Source organism: Aspergillus affinis, assembly GCF_023601865.1.
Source record: "Aspergillus affinis strain CMG 70 chromosome Unknown NODE_122_length_107909_cov_88_106777, whole genome shotgun sequence".
NCBI lineage: Eukaryota > Fungi > Ascomycota > Eurotiomycetes > Eurotiales > Aspergillaceae > Aspergillus > Aspergillus affinis.
In genome coordinates this window covers 97,008-107,879 of record NW_026515903.1, presented here as the reverse complement: position 1 = coordinate 107,879, position 10,872 = coordinate 97,008, and the positions used below count along the sequence as shown (strand labels likewise).

Genomic DNA, 10,872 nt, shown 5'->3' with positions numbered 1-10,872 from the left:
GTGGCCGACTCGGTGGTGTGGCCGACTCGGTGGGGAAATACGTTAACTAACTAACATCGGCTGAGTCAGCCCCGCGTGACCAGCCAAACCACCGCCAATTCGTGTCCAGAGCTCCTTGAAGTCGCCTACTCCGTGTTCTGGATGTTTTCTCGCAGGAAGCGATTATCTTGACATCGCTCGATCAATTCCTCGTCGAACCTCCTTTCTTCCCGGCAGTCCGCAGCTCTCAGCCCGAATCTTGGCCCACCGGACGAAGCCAAGACCACTGCGGGGAGCCGATCGATGACCCTCGCGATCTCGTCACCTCCAAACTCCCAGCCAACCATGCTCTCTGTCCTCGCACCTGCTCCGTCAACATGGCTGCGGTGCCGCAGAGGACGCTCAACTGGCTCTACAGTGTCCTGATCAGGGTACCTCATACCAGAAATCATTCGATTCCGTTCAATCCATGCTAACTCTCGCCAGGATCACTACGATTCCAGGCAGACTTATCAAGACCCCAACCGAACATACTACGATGTCGCCAACGTGCTGGCTCAGTATCCGTCCTTGTTTCCACGGACAGAGGTGTACAGTGAGTTTCCCATTGTGTTGTAATGCAAAATGATGCAGACAGGATCCGGTGTTAACTGCGCGTCTCGATGACTTCCAGCCTACGAGACCGGTTTCTCGGCCCTCTTACTCCAACTCTCGGGGACACTACCAGTGACATTTCGTGGCACCGTATACAAATTCCCGGTCGTACTATGGGTCCCCAATACCTATCCTCGCGAGCCACCCATCGTTTACGTGACACCGACGAAGGATATGGCGGTTAGGGTTGGTCAGCATGTGACGTTGGAAGGCAGAGTCTATCATCATTATCTGGCACATTGGGCCGGGGCATGGGAGGTGGGTGATAATTCATGGACGGGTCATGCTGGCTGTTACCAGACCACTGACGCATCATCGCAGAGATCATCGCTAGTCGACCTCGTCTCAATACTCCGAGAGGTGTTCGCCAAGGAGCCGCCCGTCCAGTATAAGCAGCAACAGCAGATACCCCAGCGACCTCAACAGCCACAACAAGTGCAAGCGCCGCCGCCTCGTCCTCCTCTTCCCCCCGAACTTGGACCTCCAGCGCATGCACCTCCGACGACGCAGAGCGTACTATCTCCCCAGCCAACAGCTCAGGCACCTCCTCCACCTCCCCCAAAACCGGGCCAAGTAGTCAGTCCCGAGCAGCAGCAGCAGCGAAGCACTCCGACATGGCAGAACAACACCCCTTCTCCGATTCCTCCACTTCCGCCAAAGGAGCAGGATCTCCGAAGAATATCGGTTCACCAGCACGCGGGTGTTGGCAGCCCCGGGAGTGGCCACCCGCAGTATGTCCCCGAGCGATCAGAAGGACCGGCGAGTCCATACCATTATCATCCTCAACATCAGGCTCCCGCAGCGCAGCCAATTCCGGCGCATACACAAGGTCCAGCTCATCCTCAGCTTGGCAATGGTATGACCGCACGTCCTCTATCCCAGAGCTTGCCCCCTAGGGCGCATCCGCAACAGCAACCGCCGTATATCCCACCTCAGCAGGCTCCGCCTCATCATGCGACATATCAGCAAGCAGGCGCACAGCATCAGCACCCACTGCCGCATCCAGCTGCTGCGCAGCCCTCCCCTCGCGCGTTCCACCAAACCATCCCCGTCACGCAACCTGCAGCCCAGCCGAAGAAAGAAACCCCCGACCTCCTTACTTCACCCTTCGAGCTAGAACTCCCCTCGATTGCACCCACCGGCCCGGCGCCCCCGATCCCTCCGAATCCCGAGAAAGACGCTCTCCTCCAAGCCGTGTCCAAGACTCTGGCCGAAACCCTCCAGACCAACGTCGCCCAGTCCGAGACCGCCGCTCACTCCCTTCTTTCGCAATCGCAGTCCCTGCATGCCGCCGTCGCCACGCTGCAAGGCGAGATCTCCTCGCTCAGCAACTTCAACGCAACCTTGCAGTCCAACTCCTCCATTCTGCAACAATCTCTCCACGGAGCCGACGCCGTCATCGCCGACGCCCAGACCCGTATCTTCTCGTCCACCGCCCCGGCGCAGTCCAGCTCTGACCCCACCCCCTCCGGACTCCCTCCCATCGACGAAGTCCTCGTCGCCCCCACCGTCGTCGGCAAACAACTCTACGACCTCGTCGCTGAGGAACGCGGTATCCAACAGGCCATCTATGCTCTCCAGTCCGCCCTCGTCAAGGGCGTCATCGGCGTGGAGACTTGGTCGCGACATACGCGTGGTCTCGCGCGTGAAGCGTTCTTGAAACGCGCCCTGATTCGTAAAATCGGCAACGGCATGGGTCTGGAAGATTACCCTCATTCATAGATAACATCATCTTCTTCTCTTGTGTCGCGTCTTTCTCGGTTCATCGATCTACCTATCTATTTATTCTAGATCTTGCATCCTCGCTGCTCTCTGGCTCCTGCGCTTGTATATACCTCTCTCTATCTATCTGTCCCTGAATTCTCTATCTTTGATTAGCTTCCTCCTTCATCTTCATCCTTTTTCTCTGGTCCTGGTTCTTCCACCATTGGCACTGGTCCTGGATTCACCCCTGTTCCGGTAGAGTGCAATACGCGCGTCCGTAGGAGAACAACCAAAACAATCTCATGACCTAAGCTAGTTAGATCACCGACTTGAGATTATACACTTGACGCGATGATGTACTTGGTGCTTGCTCACTCCGTTGTATTTTCTTGATCCCTGTGTATGTACATGTGATGTTTTTGTTAGGATGGTGATGACATGTTTTATTGTACTGTTCTGCTTATTTTTTTGTTGTCTACCTATCTATTCACCTATCTTTTCGTCTATCTATGAATTTCAGTAATGTGTTCTTTGCACAGCTTGTTGAATTACGTACTAGGTATTGTTTGTGATAGTAACCATGTTTATAATAGAGTTAACGTCGATAGATTCGCAACAGGGACGGACCCGACAGGGTTCGGGGCATATATATACATGCACATGGATACAGGCTACAATAAAGCGATATACGAAAGTCGAAAGGGCAGGCATAAAACCCAACAGACCTTTCCTCATCCCTTATATAGATCGAAGTAAAAAGAAGCACAATTTTTCATAGATACAAAGAAGTGAAAGCCCAAAGAAAAAAGATCAAAATAAACCATGGCTTCTATCAAGGCGGTCGGGATCCAACGCGACTAAGCAGCTTCCTTTTTGCGCCGATCACAAAGTATATAGAGAAAACGGGCCGGGGAGGTATAAAAATAAAGGAATGAAAAATATAAAGATGTCAAAAATGAAAGGGAGTGGTATATTGCTTGTTTACTTTATTTATTTAACCTCGTTCGCGTCGGAGAATGGACTTTCGACACGAGCGGGAGGAGGACCTCTGCTGCTTCGGTTGGATCGAGTACCATCGTTGGCCTCCAGGTGAGACGACGTTCGTGACGTTCGTCGCGTGTCGGCCTCTGTTGTGAGTTGGTCCGTGAAAGGACCTTGGTTGGTGGCGGGCGAATCCTCGATCACGGTCGGTGCTCGCGACTGTGGTTCAGATTGGGCAGTCTCGGTAGGTTTGGCATTGCTGGGGGCGGGTCGAGAAGCTTCGTCTTCATCTTCTGACGAGCTGGCATCGAATCCAGAGGTGGATTGGTTGGCTGCTTTGTTTGAAGTAGAGGCGCTCGACTCTGACCGCTCAGAGATCGTCTGGACTGCAGGGGACTTGGCGTCGTTCTTGTTCGCGTTCTTCTTTTTCGAGGGTCCTCTGACCATGACTGGTTTGGCGACCATGGTCCGCGCCACGATCGAGCTGTTGGCGTTGGCGTTGGGGTTGGCAACGCCCGCCTTGGCGAGTTGAGCCTGCGTGATTGCGGGAACAGCAGGAGCGTCGGGTGCCGCCTGAACCGTCTGAGGGTCGTTAGGTCCGTTGTGGATGCTGACGACCGCAGCTCGGGTACGCATGACTTGCTGCGCAGGCATGGGGCTAACAATGGCGTTGTTGCGGTAGATCGTGGTGGCCACGCTGCTGCGAAGGCTGGGTGCAATGCTCTGGCGCTCCTGCGTCGTCATGTCGGACCAAGACGAGTCGCGCAAGTCACCGGGCATGAAGAAATGCTGGTCCGGGTGAGCACCGGGGAGCGGGGGAACAGGAGGTACAAGCGGGGTTTCCGGGGGTGATCGGTTGGTAACGCCAGGGATGTAGGCAATCTGGATGACGTTGGAGGCGCGAGTAAGGACGGTAGAGGCGATGGAATGGGTCGATTTCCTGGAGGGGTTGGCAGATGGCGATGTGGATGATTTTTCACAGTCGGCGGCGGCTTGCTGGGCGTACTCCTTACGCTTCTTGCGAATGAAGAACCACCATACTAGGAACGTAACGATTGCAACAAAGGCGACACCACCGATGACACCACCTGCAATGGCACCCGCATCGTTACCTCCTCCTGACGAGCTGCCCCCAGAGTTCGAGTCGCTGGCAGATGGGATACATTTCGTAGTGGCACACTGGTCGCAAGACTGACTGACCATGGTACAGGTGTAGCCATCATCGCAAGTCGGGCATGAGGGCGCGGAATCCGAGCATTTGACACAAGATCGTGAAGAGAGGACTTTGGGAGCGGGTCCGTTAGTAGGGCAACCAAAAGTGATTTCGGACGAACAAGCATACCGTTAAGGGAGGAAGACGGGTTGATGGAATCGAAAGCCATGATGGATAGTGTGAATGACAGAGGATAGGAAGTTGAGGGAGGTAAAGAGAGGTGGAAAAAGATCAAAGGTCGTGAGAGCAAGACAGGACTGTCAAAGAAAAGAGAGAGCGACGGGCCGGTCAACGGCGAAAAGAGCGTGAAAGAAGACGGTTCAAAAGAGAGTGGGATGCTCGAGCAGACGTCCAGTCGTGAGCGTTATCGCTAGATCATACAAAATGAGATATCTAAAAAGCAAAGGTCTTTATTGAAGCGAGTGAACGAAAGTGTTGATAAAGTTGTGGAGGTAATCGCAGACAAGGCCGGTCATAGTTCTTCGAGATGGCGAGATACTGGGGATGTCGAGAGAGTCGCTCTAGGGATCCTTCCAGTCAAGCGTGTTGGCGAGTCACCGCGATGGACAAGTCAAACCCGGGACATTGATAGGCTGCTTCACGGAAGTCGGGTAAGTCGACGTCGGGAGTACACGCGATGCGGCTGCCAGGTACCACCGCAGTGACAACGAGGCTCAGGGGAAAGTATTCGGTGGCTGAATATCCTCCGCGGGGACAAGGTATATAAATGGGGGGGTGTATGAAGGGAGGGGGAAGAGAAGGGAATGGAGGGAAGAAATCAAAAGAAAGGATGGAGGAATGAGGAAATGAGGAATCAGACGGGACGGGGGAGAGAGAGCGAGAGAGGATGGAATGGAAGGAGGGTGGGTTGCGGGTGGAGAGCGGACGACGAGCCAGACCTTTTGCCTTTCGCTTCGCAGCCACGCCGTTACGCCCACTTGGACCGTTCTTATCGCCACGGCATGCACGGCGGACGGACGGGCGTCAGCATGGACGAATGTTTATGAATACGATCCGTTGGGTTGTTGATGATGACTCTCTCTAAGCAATAATTCTCCTCCAAGAAGCCCGCGTCGATTCACCGGTGAAAATGTTGACTGGGTTTGTTTATCCCTTCCTCGCTCTATCCGTGGTAAACATTCCTCTTTTTTTGGTACTTCCCAAACACTGGCCGGAGTAGGTAGGCGGTCTTGCTACTACAAATAGTAAGCTGTTCCGTGGTAACCACCTGGTGCCTGGTACGAGTGCGACGCAGCATGGAAGAATAGAACCTACACCGTAAGTAAGGAACGTACTTTGCACCGTAGACAGGGCAATAATAATGGGCATCCCGCCCGTCATCCCGTCGATGCCCCTGACATGGTTGCGGGATCCTTTCCTTGCTGTAGGACGGTAGGCCTAGGGAAGTGCGTGGGCGTAAGCAGCCCCTGGTCCAGACCGGCCCACGTTCCTCCCGGGAGATTACGCCCTCTCCTGGTGTCCAATCAACGGGCCAGCCACACCTCCTCATTGGCCTCAGGCACGGCCGACAGCCCCTCAAGGAACGTAAGAATTATTAGTCCGATGTCTGATTTCTGCTGCAGAGTTCCTCGGAGTGTGGTGTATGGCCATGTCTAGGAGAGTGTCTGTGCGACCCTCCCAGAGTCCGGTGATGGCCTGTTCCTACTTCCTAGTACTCTACCTGTACCGTCCGTAGTTGATTAGTCTAGTGAAATTAACTGACTAGTTACCGATGATTGAGTATTTTTTATGAACTAGTTGGTTAACCGGTGGTCTGTACGGAGTAGTAAGCCGCGCGTCATCGACTCTCGATCTCGGGGTCGACTTGAATAAAGACTGGCCGGATGGTGTACAAAGAAGGTGGCATCTTTACTCTGTGGACACTGGCCACCACCACCGCGCTGCACAGGACCATGCAATGCGCCATTTTCCTTAGAGTGGTGGCTGATTAGCATCGTAGATCCGCAAGGAAAGGAGAACGATGTCTATTATTTGAAACGCCCAGGGACTCAACCCCATGGATCATCTACGGTTGCTGGAAATGTTCATGTTTCAACAGCCGATCAGGGCTTTTCCGCCCCGCTTCGGCCACTATGGAGTTGAACTTTGGCGACAACGGACTTGAGAATTGAGACTTGGTCATTTGCTGGGTGTCACTCAATGACAGTATTAATAGTTCGGATTATATATAGACCTTTCATTTTAGTCTGCACCTTACCAGCAGGTGGTTTGGTTATTTGACATACAGCCATGGAAGGGAGAACTACTCCGAAGAATATACAGTGCACTTCATGCAGTAGTTTCCTCCCTCCAAGGTCAACAATTATATATGTTTCATCCCCATGGGCTCGTAGTCGAATTCTCCAGATCCAACGATCGACAGGTTCGAGAACCGCACCTTAAAAAATATACTTTGCAGTGTTCTGCAGTATTCTCGACGCTTGCTGTTTCGAACTTGAATCCCCTCTTTTTGAGTACATATGGAGTAGAGCTTTCGCACGGCCCATCTACAGGCGTTTACTCCGTCGATGCCTGAGGTGTAGACTGCCAAGCATCTCGCCCGTTGCCTAGTCTCTCATTTCGTGTTGCGCCATCCAAGACTTCCTTTTCCCTACAACAACTAACAGTCTATCTAGAAATCTATTTGTACTATATTAGTTATTATTCGACCACCGTGGTGGGCACTCGAAATGTCATCATCGATGTGCACACCCCGTAACTATACAAAAACATCAGGATCACAAACTTAACCATCATCATGGTTCAACACTATAGAATCTTTCTCTACACGCAAACACCAAGCCGCAATATGATGTCCAAATTACATTCCACACATATTGATTGCGTTATTGCATCATTGCCACTTTTCTTTTCTTTTTTCGCCGCGGCCAGATTCCGAACGGTAACCCTTGCCTCGCAGTCCATGTATAGTGGATAAAATGTAGGAGTATGTGCACCCCGTGACTGGACATCTAAATGCTACTGTACAATGAAACAAGCCACAAAGAAGGGTTACATGCGTGGAAAAACGCGGACAGGGGTATGGACTTGTGTGTGGACTGCCATGCGCTGGAACGTTCTGAGGCGCGAGGAGGGGACAATGCGAGTATGGAAACTTGGGCGTGTCCTTGAAAGTGGTGACGGGCACCCTACGATGCTAGCTGCTGAGTACTCGGGGCGGAATGCTGATGTTGGCAGTCAACATAGAGTTGAGACATCATATGGAAAACATACTCCGTAGATTATTTATATCTCGAACTAGTTATACACAGTCTGGAATAGACCCAAGCCAAGCATCGTGGATAAGGTTTATTTGGATGCATAGGTTCTGTAGGCAGCGCGATGCGGAAATTTAAAACCTGCCAGGTACGCCATGGAGGCATCCACTCCGGAGGGGACAGGGCGAATGGTTGAGTCGGCCTGTAGAGGACAAGACTTGGGGTTATGCTTGTCAACGTGGACTACTCCTACTCCGTACGTCGTTCGCGTTTATTTGAGGCTATTTTCATTTTAATTGCCTTTGTTTAATTATATGTTAGTGTCCCGTACTGTACTGTATGTATTCCGCTCCGTAGTCTGTGCCTCATTGACTAAGGGGAAAATAAGGGATGAAGCTGAGTAGATACCTTAGGCAGAAGCATAAATTGACACCGCAGACTCGACCGTTTTTGTTTCATCATTCCAGAATAGAGAGAGGGCTCTGATAGTCCCCAACGCGCGACCAGGGATTATTGCAGAAAAAGCATTCTTTGTGTGGCGGTGGAATCTGGTTGCCGTTGTGATCCTCGACGATCAACGGATGATCCCAAACGCAAGATGGTAGGTAATTGATCCTTATTCTTGCAAAGGCGACCGAGATGAGATCATGCATGATGGCCTCCATCAATAATGTTCAACGTCCTCGTCTCGGTCCATGTTATTATGTGATTCTCCATACCAACCGCCCACCGAGTCATGGAAGGGTGTCTGTCTTGACTCTTGACGGCAAGTCGTGACCGTGGTACACTACGGGCGCTGTTTTGGATAGCGGCCTCCAGAGGCTAAGAATAGCAATGGAAGACAACTAGAAAGGCTAACTAGCCTTCGGTGGCAGTGATGATCATCAGCCTCTCCTTAAACTAGACTAAACTATTCCTTAGCTTGAGCTCCGTTCCAAACCTTCAGTAATTTTGGAACTGGAGAGACCTCGAAATTAGGGCCCGTTGGGTAAGATAGGGGAGAGAGGCGAGGATGAAAGAGAGTCCGAGTGCGATGGCCGAGGCACACCGCCGGGTGAGTGTCTGAGTGATCATTGTCAGAGCGCACGGAACGACAGAAATTTAATGACCCCAAACTGTCAAACCCAGACGAGGAGATTCTCATTGGCAGTCAACGATGAAACGGCGGACTTGGAGAGGGGGGGAGCATGACAGCCTTCGTCCTTTGATTTCATTATTGAATTTTGGACTTGTGCTGTTCGACTCGGTTTGGCACACTTTTTAGCGCGCACTGGTGGCGCCTCGATTGACCAACGGCCGTTAGACACGGTTTCCCGAGTGGAGACAAAGGTTCCCCACAAGGCTATTTCGGGCTAGTGGGGTTTGCCCTTTCCAGCAATCGGGCGGCCCCCCCGCCCCCTGAAACTTTCGTATGCGTATTGTGGCTGTCTGCTGAGTTGTCGTACGGCCACCATACCTGGTTCTTCAGTACGGAGTACACCGGAGTGGAAGTATAATGTAGATGGTATGATTATGGAGTATGGAGTATGTATAAGATGCGTCGCTCAGCCTGAGATGTAGCTGTGAGTAGATGCACGAATTATTCACTGTGATTGGGTAGTTTAACCATAAATATCATCCGTCCAATGCACCGACCCTGGCAGTCATGCTGGCGAGGGATAGTCGGAATGCTCCAGAGAAGATCGTCCCCTGTTCGGCCGCAAGAACAAAGAATGAGATGGGCTTCCATGTATGAAGGAGCCCTTCCTTGCGGCTGCAGGCTGAGGTCACGGTCAAGTCATTCTCCCCTCTCTGGAGTGCTAGGATAGCTGCATGTCATCCCGATACGGACGCTCCGTGCCTTTGTGGTCAGCCGGTCAGACATCATCATGTACCAATGATGCCGATCGAATACACCATATCTGGTGTCTACCGAGTGATTGCACTGGAGAGCGGAAGTTCTTCGATTGCCCCAGCTGAGGTCAGGTCGTGAGAGGTACACCGTACTCCGTAGGCAAAGTAATGAATCCGCCCCTTGTATTGGTTTTACCCTGTTTGGTACGGGATCAGGTATTTGTGGCAAGGGAGAAGAAGCAGGCAGTTGAAGATCGTTAAGGGGGAGGAGACCCCGGGGAAGTTTCGGCAGGATTGACCTGCCGTGGACCATCCTGCTGTCTGGAGTATCACCAGAGAACGCTGAAATCACATCAGATGCAACGGACAGGAGGTTGGAATTGTCCTCAGATACCTAGAAAGTAGCCATCGTATATCGGATAGCGGACGGAGTCAACAAGCGTCCAGCCAAAAATACCGGCAGGAGGCTGATTGCTCTCCGTCGCGCTGGGATTCCTTCGCATCTCCACTCGCGCTTCTCACTATCTCACTCTAGTCGACCCTCGAAGCTGTTGGATCGGTTTTTAGTCCTTTTGTTTTTATTTCGCGCTTTTTATTGGGCTCGGTTTATTCCATTTTCTTTTATTTAATTTTTTTTTTGCCCTGAGACATCTGGCCGTATCGTTCCCTACCACTTCTTTTTTTATTATCAGTATCCGTATTGTTTTTTTTCTTCTCCCTCTTCTTCTTGTGTCCTTCTCCCTCCCCCTTTCTATCTTCTGCCCCTCCCAGCTTCAAGTTGGGAATTCACTCTCGTCCTCTCTGTCACTATACAGAGCACCGTTCCTTTGAGTGTAGCAGTTGTTCTTGAGATCGGGGTTACTCGCGTCCGTTGCTCGTCCTTCTCTTTGAGTTTACGGGCTGCCCATATTAGCCCTGGCGGCTTCTTCCACGTTCCTGCTGTGCCCGCGCCCCCTCCGCCAGCTTCGCCTTTCCATTATTCCTGGCTCCTTTGATTTTGGGGTCCCTTTTTTTTTTTTTTTTTTTTTTTTTTCTAATCTTTTTTTTCTTTACTTGCCTCTTCCTTTTCTTTCCCAATTCTCTTCTACTCTTCCTTCTTGTCTTGCCTTCTTCAATTCTTCGAGGTCTAGTCGGCCTCGTTTATTGTTGACCGACCTTCTCCAACTTTTCCCACGGTCGACTCCCTTGCTCCCTCTTTTCCTGATACCCCCTTTCCGTTCGTCTTCCCTTGCGTTCGAGCTCGTGTTGTCTTCACCGTGCGAGGTCGTCGCTTGAAATAATCTTGTGAAT

General features: G+C 51.8%; 2 protein-coding genes across 2 annotated transcripts; one reads left to right on the top strand and one right to left on the bottom strand.

The window, feature by feature from the left end:
• Positions 1-356: 356 nt before the first annotated feature.
• Positions 357-2,355, top strand: KD926_001189 (putative endosomal sorting complex protein TSG101; the record flags this gene model as incomplete). Its single annotated transcript, XM_053104874.1, has 3 exons — positions 357-410; positions 466-574; positions 653-2,355. The coding sequence occupies 3 exons, from the start codon at positions 357-359 to the stop codon at positions 2,353-2,355; spliced, it is 1,866 nt and encodes a 621-aa protein (XP_052951926.1).
• A 972-nt stretch (positions 2,356-3,327) lies between these two features.
• KD926_001188 (uncharacterized protein) lies at positions 3,328-4,700 on the bottom strand (the record flags this gene model as incomplete). Its single annotated transcript, XM_053104873.1, has 2 exons — positions 3,328-4,601; positions 4,661-4,700. 2 exons carry the CDS (start codon positions 4,698-4,700, stop codon positions 3,328-3,330), a joined length of 1,314 nt encoding a protein of 437 aa, XP_052951925.1.
• Positions 4,701-10,872: the final 6,172 nt, after the last annotated feature.